Source organism: Dunckerocampus dactyliophorus, chromosome 14 (genome assembly GCF_027744805.1).
Source record: "Dunckerocampus dactyliophorus isolate RoL2022-P2 chromosome 14, RoL_Ddac_1.1, whole genome shotgun sequence".
Taxonomy (NCBI): Eukaryota; Metazoa; Chordata; class Actinopteri; order Syngnathiformes; family Syngnathidae; genus Dunckerocampus; species Dunckerocampus dactyliophorus.
In genome coordinates, this window is record NC_072832.1 from 27,111,114 (window position 1) to 27,128,685 (window position 17,572).

At 40.4% G+C, this 17,572-nt stretch overlaps 1 protein-coding gene across 35 annotated transcripts in view; it reads left to right on the top strand.

Annotated features, from left to right (window-relative positions):
* kcnma1a (potassium large conductance calcium-activated channel, subfamily M, alpha member 1a) overlaps positions 1-17,572 on the top strand; it is a 264,345-nt gene that overhangs the window by 212,687 nt on the left and 34,086 nt on the right. For 20 of the 35 annotated variants that reach the window (XM_054799660.1, XM_054799672.1, XM_054799667.1 and 17 more), the window contains 4 exons: positions 54-147; positions 9,054-9,177; positions 12,417-12,641; positions 12,971-13,163. In XM_054799660.1, the coding sequence (XP_054655635.1) occupies positions 54-147; positions 9,054-9,177; positions 12,417-12,641; positions 12,971-13,163 (636 nt within the window). Of the gene's footprint in view, positions 1-53; positions 148-9,050; positions 9,178-12,416; positions 12,642-12,970; positions 13,164-17,572 lie in introns of all 35 variants that reach the window. The other 15 variants (XM_054799657.1, XM_054799671.1, XM_054799666.1 and 12 more) reach the window with 1 other exon arrangement.

Here is a 17,572-nt window from a genome sequence, read left to right on the forward strand (position 1 = left end):
TTGCCCCCCTACCCGTGTCTCCATTTCTGACATTTGTGTGCGTGTGTTTGCAGTCGAAGACGAGCATCCGTCAACGCTCTCGCCCAAAAAAAAGCAGCGCAACGGAGGGATGCGGAGCTCGCCCAACTGCTCGCCCAAAATGATGAGGTAAGAGCCTCCAAACGGGGTGGGGGGAGGGTGGTGAAGCTAGAGTAGGCGACACTTCAAGGTAGCCCTGATGGGCGGTGTGGCTGTTTAGGATGCCATGCTGTCAGCTGTTAATGACAGAGCTGAAATAATATTCCTCTGGTGAAAAGATGCCAGCAAGGAGTCACCCCACCCCCACACCGCCCCACCTCACTCTACAACTCTTGGCTGCCTTTAAAGTCCCAGCTGTCACCTCATCGGGTCGGGTCCGCATGTACTCCTTAAACAATGCTGACACTAATGACACGGGCGCCCAATCAGAAGGACCTGCATAGCTACTTTGCCCCCGGGCTACCTCTCTATTGTGGGAACCCCTGCGAGCACTGTTGCCGGTACTTAGCGGGCCATATGTGAGCTGGATCACCACAATCAAATATGAATTCAAATATTACCTTCCTTTTATCCTGTCCTGTGCTATTAAATTGCTCTTAATTGATTTTGAAAGATCAAAGGAGGGTAAGGTTTTTCCTTGCTTCCAGGCGGGGTTTCGCCTGATGACAGCACACACAAAATACACGCAGGCCAAGCCGTGCAAGAACACTCACAGCCATGCTGGTTGGCTTTTGATTGAGTGTCGCGACCATCATCACGATAGGGGTGTCACAAGATCTCGTTATTTCTTGTTAAAGCCTAGGTCACATCTTCTGGGCTCCAACGGCTGGTCTACGTGCAAAAAACCCAAGAAACGCCCGGAGGTTTCGAGCGGTTAAACTGGCCGCAGACAGGCCGCAGAGGTTTTTTGTCATGTCAAACAAACTCTGTATGGGCGCTTAAGTTTTTTTCAGGTTGCAGACACACTCGGTCTGCAATATTCTCTGGTGGTCCGTACGGCCAACGCGTGTCTTTCTTGAGTTTTGCTGCTGTCAGGTTTGCCAATTTATTCCGTACGTCACGCTTGAGGACTGCGTATGTGTGTCGTGCGCCACACGTGCACCCCAAATACGTAATTAGTGCAGCCAAAGCACGTTCAGATACTTCTTACGTGCTCCATGCGTGGCGAGTAAGTCGGATATGCGTTGCTTGGACTTCGAGAGGACATCAATCGCACGAAAACGGCGGTATATAAAGCTGCAGCTGTGCCGACGGATTTGTATGTGTATACTGTATATATATATATATATATATATATATATATATATATACTGTATACAGTATATATATATACTGTATACAGTATATATATATACTGTATATGTATTTACATATATAGAGTATATGTATATTAGGATGGCTAATATTGGCTTTTTTGCCGATATTGTCCAACTCTCAATTTCCGGTGCGGCCACGGTGGCTGCCTTTTAAGCAGCTCTGTTTGTTCTTCTATTATTATCTTTTAAGTAATATATTCTATCCTACAGATATGGACTCGTCCATGTCGAAACTTGTTTATTCAAGCACATTTGTACGTGCCATGAGGGCGAGGTCCGCATCGATGTGATTCCCTGTTTACCCACTGAGTTACGAAGCCGTATCGAGGCAGCAGAGTGGTGTCATCCTGGGCATGTGAACATTAAAATCTAAACAACATTTTTTCATTATAGGGAAATAACCCAATACTGATAGCTACCAATATCACATTTTTATATAATATAATATATAGATTTGATTCCCGTTGCAATGCATATTTTCATTTACATGACCTGATGTGACGTGTACGCCGGTAGCGCAACTGTGCATGTGCTGCATGAGGTCAGGGTTGGCGAATAAAGACCATACATGCTGGCCAAGTCTTTGAATAAGTGTCATTCAGGAAAAGAACCCCCGATGTACGACACATATTACGGGTGGTTATTGACAAATTATGTTCAGAAGTTGAAAAATAAATAAATAAATATGACGGCATGTGACATCGCAGAAGCTCTGTGGTGAAACAATCGCAAGTGGAGGAAGTGTCATAGGTCTCGCGCATGTGCAGAACCCATCATGTTTCCGATATGGATCTAACTTCATTGGTACGAACAACGTACAGCTCGCATGTAGTTCTTGCAAACTGCATACGAAGCGCGCATGGAACGCAAGGTCAGTAGTTTCGTTGCAAGTATGACCAACATTGGTCTTACGACATACATGCGTTGGCTGCACTTCCATAGTAAGTGTATTATCATTCATAGCAGCGATGCCGTACTTCTCAGTTTGACTGGCTTCTGGCTGCCCTGTTCTTGTGAGGCAGCTTTTCTCTAAAGCCTTGGTCACAACCGGACGTTCGATTGTTTGGGCCATGCGGAGAAAATAGTTGTGGTGACCATGAAGGCGTAAGATCGCCGTGCACGCAACATACAACCTGTAAGCACAACGTGTGTACCATACACAAAATCTGAGGCTGTTGCTTTCACACAGACAAAGTCCCGCCTCTGTCACGGCTCTGATACTACCCCCAAAGGCCACTTTCAACAGCAACAAAAGGTGGAAAAAGGTTTGGTGTGAAAGGAGCTCATGTAAAAGCTGGAGAAGGAAACAGAACTTTGAAAGATGGTGGTGTCTGTAGCGTATTCTTTAAACAGAGGGTGGGCGTCAAGTGATTATTTTGCTCCAACATTTTACACCCGGAAGCTATTATTTAGCCCCTCTCCGCTAACTAAATAAGATTACCAAAATAGTTTAAAAAAGCCAATAAAGATCACCAACAACTCCAAACTCAAAACAATTCGTCCCTGACAGAAGTTTTTTTGTAGCCCCCCCCCCCCCCCTAAAGGCAGCACCCCTCCCACTACGCTGGCACATCTATATGATTTTTGTCCGGCGATCTTGTGGGCCTCCCCCTCAGTTCTTCATGAAACAATCACTTAATAAGTGTGCACACTTGGCAGAATCATTAGGCAAACGCAGAGTGGTACCCTTCAGTTGTTTTCCGTGCCCTTGCAAAAACAAATACGCACCCTGGCATCTTTCCAGACAAGTTTGTTTAGCCGGGCCTAAATTTCACCACTAAATCTTTTTATTTCTCTTCCTCGTTGGCTTTAAAGACGGTCCCCTTTTGCCATGTAATATATGATACGCCTCTTGGCTTTGATCTCGCAGTGATAATCATTTGCGCAAGTTATTTTCTCTCAGTTTGGAAAAGGCTTTAAAGCGGAGTTAAAGTTTTCTCTGCTTTAGGGATGCTTGGCTGTTCTGCAGGCTCCTGGGTACTGCCATGACAGGTCCTCTGTTATAGGTGTAGATGTTTTCTCCCAGTCTTAGCCCACAGCACAACATCAAATTACCCATCAACCCACCACCTCCTCCTCCTCACAGATGCCCCCGTCAACATATAACAGCATTTATATTAAACAGTTGTGCTTTACAAGGTTGGTTTTATGCACAATGAAAAGTGATTGTTTGAGGTAGCCTCAGGGATGCTTTATTCTACAAGCAAAGACCAAGGGGTTGGGGGTGGGGTGGAGGGTGCGGGGTTGATGCAGCAGAGAGCTAGCAAGACAGCGAGCATCGTATGGTTTTTACAGGACTCGCCGCCTGAAGGCCTTTGTAAATAAATAATGATCAACAGATTGGCTGTGGGCTTTTGAAAAGCACGCCTTTGTCAGTTTGCATGATGGGGAAAATTTTCAAAGCGAGAGGCCGTGTTGGTAGTCTGGCGGGGGGGGATTGGGGGAGCGCAGCCATCCCCACTTTGTGACTGCAGAGTTGCACTGGAATAACTCAGCTGTGTTTGAAATACTTGCTGGAGGAGAGGGAGGGAAGGAAGAGACACTGGGGTGGGGGGGCATTATAAAGGAAATAGTTATATAGCTATATAAATCCCCACATCATGAAATGCAGTATTGTTGCTCAGCAGGGGATAAACATTCCAAATGCATCCAGTGTCGGAAAAGCAAACATAGTATATTGTGCATTGTATATCTTCATAGTTTATGTACATAGTTTATGTACGTAGTATATTGTACACAGTATATGTGCATCGTATAGTACAGGGGTGTCTAACGTGCGGCCCGCGGCTGTTTATTTAATGGCCCCCAGTAACATTCTACAGTTAAACCACAACCGAATAAAAACAGCAACGACGGTAAAAACAGCAGTAATTTAATGAAAATAAAGTCAAAAATGAAGACACTAAAGCCATAATAATAAGAGAAAAAAGTTCTAATCCTACAATGATATAATCATAATATTATGTGAAAAAGAATGACATTTTAGAAGCGTAAAGTTGAAATATTAAAGGAAATGATTATTTAAAATTATGTTTTGAAAAGAAAAAGATTTAAAATTGTAATTGAAAAAAACAAACAAAGTACAAATTTTTAAAAAATATTACTAGAATAAAGTCAAAATATTACAAGAACAAAAAAATCAATGTTAATGGTAGGAACCAAAGTTGAATAATTACATTTTCACTTATATACAGTCATCCCTCCTTTTTCACGGTTAATTGGTTCCAGACCCAACCGCGTGAAGTAAATTTCTGCAAAATTGGAGTCAATATTAACAAATAGAATATTTTTGTAGTTAGAGCATAGAAAACCTGTTTATGACTTTCTAAATGTCGGTTTTAACATTATTAGAGCCCTCTAGACATGATACTTGTATCACACCCAAATAGTCACTTTTACACTCGTGTTACTCTTTGTTTACATCACATTGCACAGGCTACGGGATCTCTGCAGGGACATAACAGATGGCCGCTGCTAGAATAGCAAGCTAGCGCACTAACTAGTTAGCCTCTCCGATTTTACTTATTCTAAACTCAAGAAAGTGTTTCAAATGGGAAGAAGGACAAAGAAGCCAAAAAATTACCACTTCCACACAGAATGAGAGTATAACCTTTTTTTCACTCGATCTCAGCCATGGCATGTCCGTCTCAGCCATGGCATGTGGGCTGGGCTCTGCTGGCTCAGCAGCCGGTTTCCATGCAGTGTGAAAGGTCATGTCATCTAACGACATGTCTCATAACATTACTGAGGCCTAGTGGCCACAATACTACATACTGTATTACTTGTCTTTCAGTATTTTTTTCCTAATAATAGGCCATAGTCAACCACAGAACAGCCATCATTTATTCACTAATTATTCTTTGAAAAAACACAATATACTGAGGGAGCGATATTCGAACCGTGATATAGCGAGGGATGACTGTATCACAAAGCTTTTCTTTAAATGTATATCACTTCATAGTGTATCCTTAGTACATGGGTTGGTTTACAAAATGTACCGTAAAATATCAAAGTACCCCCTGCGTCCTTTCTTTTTTTTTGTTGATACGCAGCCCTCTCTGGAAAATGTTTGGAACCCCTGGTATGCAGTATATAGTACCTTGTACCTTGAACATGGTGTTGATATTATTAGTAGTAGTGGCAGTAACAGTATTGTTGTTATACACTGAGAAATTAAGGACAATTTTGCAAACATTTGCAATGTTAATTAAAGATACAAGTGTAAAAAGAAGTTAACCACTATCAGTAGTGTAGTGCATTAGCAACTTACCCCCACTTGGTCCCCTAAGTCCAGTTCTGGTCGGATTTTGGACTTTGGACTTTGATTTTAACTATCCGTTTAAAGAAAATTGATTTGAAATATGAATATGTAACATAAGTATATCTATCATTTCCCATCAAGCAGATCCCACGTGTGACCTCGCTATCAAGGTGCATTGTCACCACAACATTAACACCGTCCTCACAAACCTTTGGGACGGGCCGTGACCGACGGCTTCTTCTCCCAAATCAGGAAAAGAAAGAAAAAGTGTCAGGGTGTCATCTGGAGGCTGACATCCCCTGGGCGTGGCACCGCTGCTTGGATGACTTGTGGAAGTTTCAATCCCAAGGCAGGGAGAAGGCAGAGGGGAGGATGGCGGCGGTGTGTGAGTGTGTGTGGAGGGGGGGGCATCTGTGACAGGCTGCCAGTCACGGGGCTGACAGCCGGGTGAAAGATAGCTGTCTTGGCACAGAGAGGAAGAGACAGAGAGAGTGGGAGGGAGGTGGAGGCAGGAGCCAGTCAGCCCCACTGAGGAGGCGAGCGATGCCGAGCAGATTGAAGTTGATTGGCGCAACACGCGCCTCCGAATGAAAGATTCAGGCTGAGTGTAAAAACACTAAATGCTGTCAGTGTTATTATCACCTGCACTAACTGATAGAAGTGGGGAGAAGGAGGGTGGCTAATTGACAGCTTTTTTCCTCCCTGCTATGCAACCCAAATGCAGAGTGAAGGAAGCCATCAAAGCCTTGTCAGTGATGACAGTGTCGATAGACGATAGAGGGAGTGATACCGGGAGAGAGATATATGTCAAATTCCCGAGATGTTTCCTCAAATTCCTGCCTCACTTTGGAGTTTGGCACCAAATATTGCAGTATCTGTGCAGAATTGTCTATAAAGTGCATCAGTATCATTGCAAAGAGGACTTTCTGCTCTATATCCCGAGTCAGTGTTGTGGATCAAAATGTCTGCATGGCCTTTGTAGGAGCTGTGAGAAGACGTCGTGTAGAATAAGTGCAAGAGCAGGAGCGGCGTTAAAGCGGGACTGACAGGAGCCCTTTCATGGTCAGTGTTACACTGGATAAAACTCAGCGCCCCACTGCTGCAGATTAGCCCGTTTGCTTGTGACACGCTGCTGAAACATTCATGGCCGTCAGTCGGGGGAGGCAGAATGTGATTGGGCAAATGCTTGAAATATTTAAAGTGGGAGCCTGTTGGCACTTTTTTTGTACTATTTGCACCGCGTGGCGTCAGGAGCCTGGAAGAGAGGCTAAAAGCTGGTAATTGGCGCTGCGTTGTGCGGTGTGTCAGTCTGTAGCGTTTATGTCTGGCTGCGCTTCGCCGTGGCAGCGCGAGCGACGGAGCGCCCGGCTGCGTCTTTGAGCTTCATGATGAGTTGACATCAAGGGCGTATGAAGTAAAAGTCGAAATTGCAATTCCCTCAGAAATTGCGTGTCGGTGCTGAGGAACACCATCACTGAGGCTGAATACCAACAAAAGAAACAAAGACTGTGACTTTGGTACATCACAGCACATCATAGCAATCCCAAAACACCATGAAAATATGCCCGCTGGGGTCGTGGTTCAGACATTTGACCTGAAGCCATGTGCCCCCTACACCTGCGCACTTAAACATAAACCTTTTTATCTTAATTAACTTGAAATCTTGAACATAATTAATTGGTTAATTAATTATATAGTCAAAATGGGTCAAAATGTGTATTTTGCAGGCTCACATTTTGACAAAGATTCACATGGTAGTTGATGGTTTTCTTCCATCCGTCCATCTTCTATGCCGCTTATCCTCACTAGGGTCACGGGGGTATGCTGGAGCCTATCCCAGCTGACTGGTGGCCAGCCAATGGCAGGGCACATATAGACAAACAAGCATTCACACTCACGTTCATACCTATGGACTATTAACCTAACATGCATGTTTTTGGAATGTGGGAGGAAACTGGAGTACCCGGAGAAAACCCACACACACACGGGGAGAACATGCAAACTCCACACAGAAATGCCCAACGGAGATTCCAACCCAATCTCCTGACTGTGTGGCCAACATGCTAACCACTAGGCCACCACGCTGCTTAACACTCGGTCTACCAGAATTCTGCAACTACTAGAATGACCATAGCAGTCATTTTGACTCTTTGTATATAATTTGGATTATCATTAAAAAGATCTAAAAATAAATTGGTGGAATAGGTAAAAACACATCAGGACACTAAATGAAAACTATAGTGATGGAGTGTTTGATTGAATTGACACAACAACACTTCTCTGCAATTACACGTGCAAACTCCAACTGCAACCATTTTCTCTGAAGCAAGGCTAAAGCCTCCATAGCTGTCACCTTCTTTCTACTTGGCATTTTTGTCTCTCTTGGGTTTAGAGTGACGCTATAGCTAGGTTTTAGCATCACAGAGCATAAAAAACAAACAGCCAACAGAGCAGGAGGAAGGGCGGGAAAAATGTAGCCAATAGTGAAATATGACACCCCCTGTAAAAAGCAGGCAGTCAATTTGACTGCTACGGTCATTCCAGGTAGTAACACTCAGATCTCTTTTGTGTTTTGAAATTTGAATGATAAAAGAATGTTAGAATAAAATATACACACATTTAGGAAAAGTCAGGGTCCTATGGGTACATAGGGTTTTTTAAACTAAGTTATGACATTGCAAATTTTGAAAACAGTCAAAATGACTGCTTTGGGAGTTCGAGTGTTAATTGTGTTCTTATTTTTTATTTTTTATTTAAAAAGTGAAAAAATAAGAAAAAATAAAAATAATGAATAACTAAAATTGTGGGATTTTTAACAGTGGTGCATGTGTGCTGTTTTATCTGTTTACCTGTTTTATCGCATATTGTAGAGCAGTCGCCTCTCGGGATGTCCCAATCCTTTTTTTGGCTTTTAATCCGATTTTTTTGTTTTTTACAGTCTTGCAGATCCGACCTGATCCGATTCAATCCGGGACCGATCATTTTATTTATTTATTTTTATAATAAGCTTTTGTTACAAACATGTATTTGTGGAATTGAATACGGTTAAGATAATAGCTCTTCAAAGCACTAAAAATAATATAACCAAACTAAAATTATGCACTTAAATCTAAATTTTAAAAAGTAGATATAAAAAATGTATCGTATCTGTCTTGAAAAGCAGAAAGTTATCATCATCAGTATAATTATAATAGATTACAATATAACATTGTAATATGACCAAATCTCTGCACCGCTGCACTATTGTACTCAACAGTCTCCACTTTGATGCAAACACTCCGTTTTCTTGCTGCCCTCAGTCTCTTCTTGGATGAAAATGGTCTCCTTACTGCGAACTAAATGCAAGAGACCCTTTTTTTCCGAGCAATGCATTGATGCTGCCACGGGACCTCCTCTAATGCAGTCAAAAGGTTTCTGGACTGTTGTTCAAGTGTTGTCCTTTGTATTCTTTGCAGTAGACACGACCCCCTTCTCATACCTGGTAATGAACAAATCGAAAACATGGACATGAATGTGAAGAGGTATGACTCCACCGGAATGTTTCACTGGTGCCCGTCAAAAGACATCGAAAAAGTTATCCTGGTGAGTAAACCTGAGTTTTATAACCGTACCACCCACCCCCTCCCAAAAAAACCCCAAACACATAGACTTCTGATAAATAACAGCGAAACCAAAGTAAGTATGCCCAGGAGCCACACGCTTGTGATATCGTCCAATCACATACTAATGAATATGTATTGAAATTTCTTTCTCTGCCTCTGTTGCTTCAAGGTGAGTTGGTGGCTTTCTTTATACCCCCCTCCCCCACATATAGGTTTAAGTCTACAGCGTTGCAGTCGTCCACACGCATGCTTTTGCTGCGATGTCCCTGCAACTGGGCAGTTTGCAAGCGTTTAGGATTACCAGTCAAAAACAGAAAGACAATGAGAAGTCATTGAAGTACAAAGTTCAAGCAAGTTGGTGGCATGTTTTGCATACGGTAGTTACCCGTTTGGGACTTTCATTTGAAAAGGAAGAAAATGAAAATGACCGTATTTCCTCAAATACCGGCCTCCTCCAAAACCAAAAAACCCCCACCTGTCTTCAATTATCACCCAAGCTACTTAACCAAATAAACTAGTTGTGGGCTGATTGCTACTTTGGTAGCCTAAACCTTAGAACAGGGGTGTCCAAACTTTTTCCAGCGAAGGCCACGTAGTGAAAAATGAAAGGATGCAACTTTGGCACTTTGATATTTTGTAAAGCATGTAGATATGCTAACAAGTGATATACAGTATACACTACCGGTCAAAAGTTTTAGAACACTCAAATTTCTCTGGAGGAAAAAGCTACCTTTTGAGGTGTTGAGATGGTCTGTCTTTCTTCCACTGTTAATTCCCTTTTTTCTTGCCATTTTTGGAGCAACACATGACTTTCTCCAATTCAATTCTGTTCAACTGATGGTCACGAGGGTACATGTAGTGCCACAGTGTGTTCCCAACACTGTTTTTATGCAGACAGAGGAGGTAGTAAGCACTCCTGTAGGAATGAGTTGCACCAACTGCCAAGGTTGATCAACCTCCATTTCTGCACAACTGCTTGAAATTGTTGACCTATTTTGTGGTCCCTGAAAGAGGCCTTTTTGTAGCATTCTGAAATACACACTATTTTTCAGTTTTTGGGGAACCTTATCTTTGTTTTTAAACTTCTGGCACTTCACCACTTACCTTTGTACCATTTCAAGCTATTCATTGGACTTGAACCACTTGAATTTCAATAAATGCTTGGAAAACTTTTGAGCGGTAGTGTATGTCAAGTAAAAAGTGCATCTCAGCTTTTTCATATGCAGCAGGTGAAAAAGCCCATGATTAGCATCAGTTTCACTCTTTGCTCTTTTTTCACATTTTTGCTCTTGTTTTTTTTTTTTTTCCAAATATTTCAACGCTCTTCTTAAATCATCTTTGTAAATTTTCTTCTCATAATGTGATAACTTTATTCCCATAATATTATAACTTTTTTCCCCAATGTAATTTTCAAAAATTACAACTTTATTGAGTTTTGTTTGTTTCTCATAAAAAAACCAACATATTTTGTCTTTAATATTTCAACAGCGTTTGCCTGGGCATGCCCATATAAGCGAGTCCAGGTTGCCTTGACGTCAGTGGAACTCGTTGTTAAAAAAAACACGTTTCCAAATGCGCAAACCTCATTAACTGAGGTGTTGGCACCGTTTAACATGAGAATACAACATTGTAACAACATTTATAGGTCAGAAAAGGGGAAAAGCATTATAGGTCGCCTTTACATTTTTTTAAAAATGATTTCAACTTTTCAGTGAAGTTCCTGTAAGTTCTTGTAATTACGACCTCATTCCCATAATATTTTGACTTCATTCTCGAAACATTTGAAGTTTTTCTACAACCTAAATTTCCATAAATGACAACTTTCTCATAATGATGACTGAAAAAAATGACCTTTTTTGCTTTAATTTTTCAACTTTATGCTACTAAAAGTGTTATTTTTCCTTATAATATTAAGGTATTCTCGTAGAATTACAACTTATCAATAGATTACAACTTTTTTCTCTTTATATTTTGACTTTATTCCCATAATATTTTCACTTTATTCTCATAACATTAGTTGTTAAATTATATTTTTAGAATGTGCCGCGGGCCACAAATGGCCCTCGGGCTGCACTTTGACACCCCTGCCTCAGGCGCTTCCTGCGCATTAGTGATCATTTTGCCAAAGTGCTTGTCTGCTTGTCACCTTTCTTCAAATAAATTCCCAGTACCCCCTGTAGTTTAGTAAATGAAAAGCACCTCCAGTCATTATTTGAGGAAATGATAATACACTTTGACCTCAGCTCTTCTGAACATGACGGGCTGCTCATCTACATACCAGTGGAGCTCAGACATGAGTGTGATATTACTTGCCACAAAAGCTTTACTTACAAGTTTGGTCAGGGTTTTATATTTACCAAACTTAGCCTAAAGTCTTACAAACTGCGTTCATCTCCAACTGATTGAGTCAAGTGACCAGAATGTTGGTTAACTAAACAAGCTTATGTGTGTTATCAATTTTTAAAGGGTCCCTGAAATGATTCATGATCAACTTGAATATGTTATATATTGTTTGTAATTATGTTCCACATTGTGTACAATGCTTTGCAGCCTTGTCGCTGTCACGGAATAGTGTTGAGAAGACATTTCGTAAACATGACATGACTTACTCTGTTCTGTGGCAATTTTGACGCAGTGGTCGTTCTTCCTTGTTTTGTTTACCGACGGAATAGCATCCCGTTTCAAAATGTGTTTATACTCGTACTTTTAAGCCAAATGCCTCTTGTAAAGGTGTTCCTTCGAAGAAGTCATCAGTGAAGTTATCACTGCAAAGAACAGAACTCGAGGTGGCCGTCCATCCGTCTCTCATTCTCTGCATTTGCTTCGTCCATTGTTGTCTTCAACGTTCCTCTTTTGGAAAAGAAAACAAACTTACAGTATCGCTGGGATACACTGGGAACATCCAGCAGCAACACAACGTTTTGGCATAAATATACTGAGCCAAGTCGACCATCTACCTTGTTTACTCTACTGTAACTGACAGGTCTGACAGGAAATGAGACTGAACATCGAGCTAGTTTGTCATGGGTGGTGCCATGACGAACTAGATGGAACATAATTACAAACAATGTAGAACATATTTTTAAGCAAAGTTGATGAGTCATGTCAGGGACCCTTTAAAGCCGATATTGTATTTTGATGAACGGCACTCAGGGCATTTCATCCCCTCACGGCGTTGTCTCTGCTGTCCCTCCCGTCCTCCTTGTATCTCCACTGCAGACCCGGAGTGAAGCCTCCATGACGGTGCTGAGCGGCCATGTGGTGGTCTGTATATTTGGGGATGTCACGTCCGCTTTAGTGGGGCTGCGAAACTTGGTGATGCCTTTAAGAGCCAGCAACTTCCACTTTCACGAACTCAAGCCCATTGTTTTTGTGGGCTCGCTGGACTATTTGCGGCGGGAGTGGGAGACGCTACACAACTTTCCCAAGGTCTCCATCTTACCTGTGAGTCTATCCCGATGGCCGCCTCGGTTTCTTTTAGCCTCATTTTGCTGCATACTGCTGCATGGAAGCACTGCATCCAGCACACGCTTAGCTAGTCTGACTGATGATAAGAGGAGAAAGCCATTAGTGCAGGCTAGCCTTTGGTTCAGTCCTTCCGTCCGCTTCTCCAAAGCTGCATCACTCCCAATGTCACAGCTTGAAAACTTGTTTGCTAATTTGCCAAACTCCACGCCGCTCGCTTCTTCAATTTGTTTTTCTCCTGTCTCTGCCTTCTCCTTCCCTCTGTGTTCCCACCCCCTCCTCCTCCTCCTCCTGCTCTCACCCCGAAGGGTACGCCATTAAGTCGGGCAGATTTAAGGGCTGTCAACATCAACCTCTGCGACATGTGCGTAATACTGTCAGCCAATCAGAACAATATCGAGGATGCCTCACTGCAGGATAAGGAATGCATCTTGGCATCGCTCAACATCAAGTCTATGCAGTTTGATGACAGCATCGGAGTCTTGCAGGCAAATTCCCAAGGTAAGGAACGTCCTCTCAGACTCCACTGGTGCCCACAGGGGACAGCTTGCGAGAGGGGTAGTCAAACATTTCTGGAAAAAAGGAAAAATAGGGGATGACATTGGGGATATTTATAGGCACTATGAAGCCCAAAGTATCGATCCATATCTGATACCAATCAGTCAGAGCAGGGATGTCCAAACTTTTTCCAGGATGCAACTTTGCCACTTTGATATTTTGTAGTTAAATAAAAAAAAAAAAAAAGTTGCATCACAGCTTTGTGCTATAAAAGCCTAAAAGCTGAGGAACTTTGGCTCTTTTTTGTTGTTGTTGTCGTCGTTGTTGTTGTTGTTGTCTCCCCCCCCCACACACACACACCTTTGTATTTCAACAGTATTTCAAAAACAAAATTTTCATTTGCTAATATTATGACTAATATCCTTTTTTTTGTTTGTTTCTCTTATGATTATGATTACGTTTAAAAAAATGTTTTTTTATATTATCTTTCCTCATAATATTACGAGTTTTTACATGTAAAATTGCAACTTTTTTCTTGCAATATTTTGACTTTATTTTTGTAAAAATTTACAGCACTATTTTCCATTTTTGCTGTTGTCTTTATTCCCATAAGATTTTGACTTTATTCTTGCAATGTTATAACTTTTTCCACAAACTTATTTTCCAAAAATTCTTACTTTATTCAGGTTTGTTTCTCATAATATTAGTTTGGTTTTTTAGAAATAACATATTTTTTCTTTAATATTTCACCTCCAAGCTACTAAAATGACATTATTTTTCCTCATAATATTGAGATTTTATTGTCATAAAATGATTACCCTCTCAGTTTGAGTAGTACTTTTTTTCTTAATATTTTTACTTCATTCTCATAAATTACAGCTGTTTTTTCTATTACTGTCGTTGCATTTTCAAACTATTTTCCAACTATTTCAACTTGTAAATTTCATTCTCGTAGTTATGGCTTTATTACAATGATATTATAGCTTTTACCCAACTTAATTTTCCAATCACTCAAACTTTATTTTGTTTTGTTTCTTTCTCATAATATTACGACTTTTAAAAAGTAATATTTTTGCATGAATAATTCAACTCTGTTTTACGAAATTTATTCTCATAAAATTGAGACTTTTTGCTTCTTATATTTTGACTTTATTCTCGTAAAATGACATCTGTTTTTTCTATTTCTGCTTTTGTGTGTTTTCTTTTCCAACTATTATATAACTATACTTTATTCCCAGAAAAAAATATATTATTTTTAAAAAGTTGCCATATTATGAGAAACAAACAAAGCAAAATGTCATTTTTGGAAAATTAGGTTGGGGAAGAAGTAAAAATATTGCATGAATAAAGTCAACATATTAAGAGACAAAAGTAAGACCCTAACGAGAGAAAAATGGCAATTTTGCGAGACTAAAATTGTAACATTATGAGGAATAATAATGTCATTTTATTAGCTTAGAGCTGAACTATTAAATAAAAATATGTTGGATTGTTTTTCTTGTAAGATTATGAGAAACAAAGAGAATAAAGCCTAAATATGAGAATTTGGACATCATTTCAAGAAGAAAATTTACAAGACACAAGTTTGCGTAGTTGGAAAATTTAAATAAACAGCAAACGTGAAAAAGATGTAATTTTATGGGAAAAATGTCAAAATTTTACAAGAAAAGATTGTAAGTGGAAAAAGTATGAATTTGACGAGAACAAACTCGGAATATTAGGAGGAAAAAAACATCATTTTAGTAGCATTGAGTTGAAATATTCAAGAAAAAAGATGCTATTTTTGAAAAGCTGTGCTATTCTGAGAAGCAAACAAAACAAATTTTTACTTTCTGGAAAATTAGATTGCAGAAAAAGTTAGGATATTATGGGAATTAAGTCGAAGTGGTCATTGGCATTACGAAAGATGCCTTTCAAACGTATTTACTGTACGCCGCCTGACCATTTCAGTCTTGTTCCCTGCTAATTACAAGCTGATAAACGGACTTTTTTAACGATGTCATCAACACAGCAGTGTCTTTTATTTGGATTTCCTGGTGTCGTTCCTCACAATCGGCGTGTCTGCCAGATCGTCCCTAACAGATTGTTGTTTTTTGCTGAGATCCGTGTGAATATCCCGGGCGTCCCATCAGGCCGCATCAACATTCAAATAAGCAAGCAGCTCCTCCTTAACTCAGTCAATCCCAGACATTTTTCAAAAGGAACCCCTTCAGCACCGAATGTAACACCATGAACTATTTACAATTTTCACATGTGGAACTAAACTGCGTGTTAAAATTTCCCTACAATGTGTAACCTTCTGCACGCTACACTCCTCCACACTCTATCTACTCCACTTCTGCCACCTTGTGGCCGTTTTTATGGCTTAACCCTGCTCTAACAGTGACATATTTTACCGTGCACTTGCGTCATCACCTCTTTTTGCCTAACGTAAAAGATAAATAGATAAATACGTCTTTGGTACTGAATGACTTACTTACTGCAAAAAAACAGCGACAGCGTCCTGAACAGATGCACACGAGCGTGGTCGATGCGATCCGTACGTAGCCTAAAAAGCGACAACGTGGCTTAAGCCCCAAGCTCCAAGCTCCAGTGCTGCTGTTGTAAGTGCAAATGAAAGGAGAAGGGTCCGGAGAGCCGTTGTGTTTTAGGGGAACGCCAATGCTGTTATTTCTGCAGCCTTGAGTGAGTGATGCGCTGTCGATAGCCGGGCGCCCCAGCCACAATAAGTGGGGGTAAATCAGCCAGCAGGCCGCTCTGGGGAGCACTATTCACAGGAAGCTGCCCCAGTATGGACTACCCCATGTCCTCTCCCAGGGTGGATGGATGGAGCCTATTGTCATCAATAATTGGGTCTTATATCAAACAGCCGTTTGGCTGCAAAACACTTCACTTTAGAGAACACCACCGCAGCGCAATCATGCATACATCAGGAATTACACACATACCCAGACACTCCTATTGTATCACGGTAACGCTTTAGGGGTGGCAGCGGCGGTGGTGGTGGTGGGGAGGGGGGTTCCTTCCTCCCAGCGACGCTCCCATTCAGACGCCATGTCTGCGGAATTTGAAACAAGAAGGTGCAAATGAATAAGTAAACAAACGCCTTCCTGGGGGAGAGCTTCTCACGGCTGCTGTAGCCTGCAGTCAACCACAGAGCACCGCTGTGCCCGGGGGGCTACAGGGGTGGGGGGGTAAGATACGTAACCTAGATCCCACTTGACTGTTGCAACATGCTGTCAAACACTTGAAGGAGGGCCAGCCTCCAGGAGATGATAAAGAGAGAGATACAAATATGAGCAGTATTATATGCAGTAATCCCTCCTTTATGGCGGCTAATTGGTTCCAGGCCTGACCCGACTCTCATACTGGAGGAGCATTTCCCACAAGTAGGGTTCAATGTGAATAAATGAAATATTTTCATAGTTTCACAGCACAGAATACCTGTTTACCACCTGAGGCTGTATTTTATGTGACTTTTTTCCAGCATCATTTTATTTTCATTTATTTATCATTTTATTTAGATTTGCTCATTTCTTTATAGATTGATTTAAATCTCTGGCCTTCCCGTGCACCCCTGCATCACCAGCGTCCAAATGCAGCACATTCTAAAAATATCATTTCACAACAAGAACGAAAAAGACACAATAAAGTCAAAATATTGAGAGAAAAAATGAAAAAAAGTCGCAATTTTATTAGAATAAACTCATAATACTATGAGGAAAAATAATATAATATTGTTAGCATAAGTTGAAATATTAAAGAAAAAAGACATTATTTTTTAAAGTCGTAATCTTATGAGAAACAAAACAACGAATAAAGTTGTCATTTTCGTCAAAAGAAATTAGAAATACTGTGAGAATAAAGTCAAAATATTATGCAAATGACGTCATAATTACATAAAGAAATCGCTGGAAAATGTAAAACAAAAAAAAAACACAACAGCAAAAATGGAAAAAACACCTATAATTTTACGATCATAAAGACAAAATACAAAGACAAAAAAGTTGTATTCTAACGAGAATACGTTAGAATACAAATGTAATATGAGGAAAAATAATGTCAGTTTAGTTCCATGGAGTTGAAATACTAAAGTTTTTTTTGTTTTTTTTAAGTTGGAATATCATGAGAAACAAACTAATCTAAATAAAGTTGTAATTTTTTGAAAATTAGATTGGGGAATAAGTTAAAATATCGTGGGAATAAAGTTTTTATGAGAAGAAAAATTACAAGAAAGTTGAATTAGTTACATTTTTTAAAAACATAACAGCAAAAGTGGACAAAAAACAGCTGTAATTTTATGAGATAATATTTAGGAGCATAGAGTTTAAATATTAAGTTCTTTTTTTGAAAGTCGTAATATTATGAGAAACAGAGCAATTAATGAAGTTATAAAATGAGGTTGAGGAAAA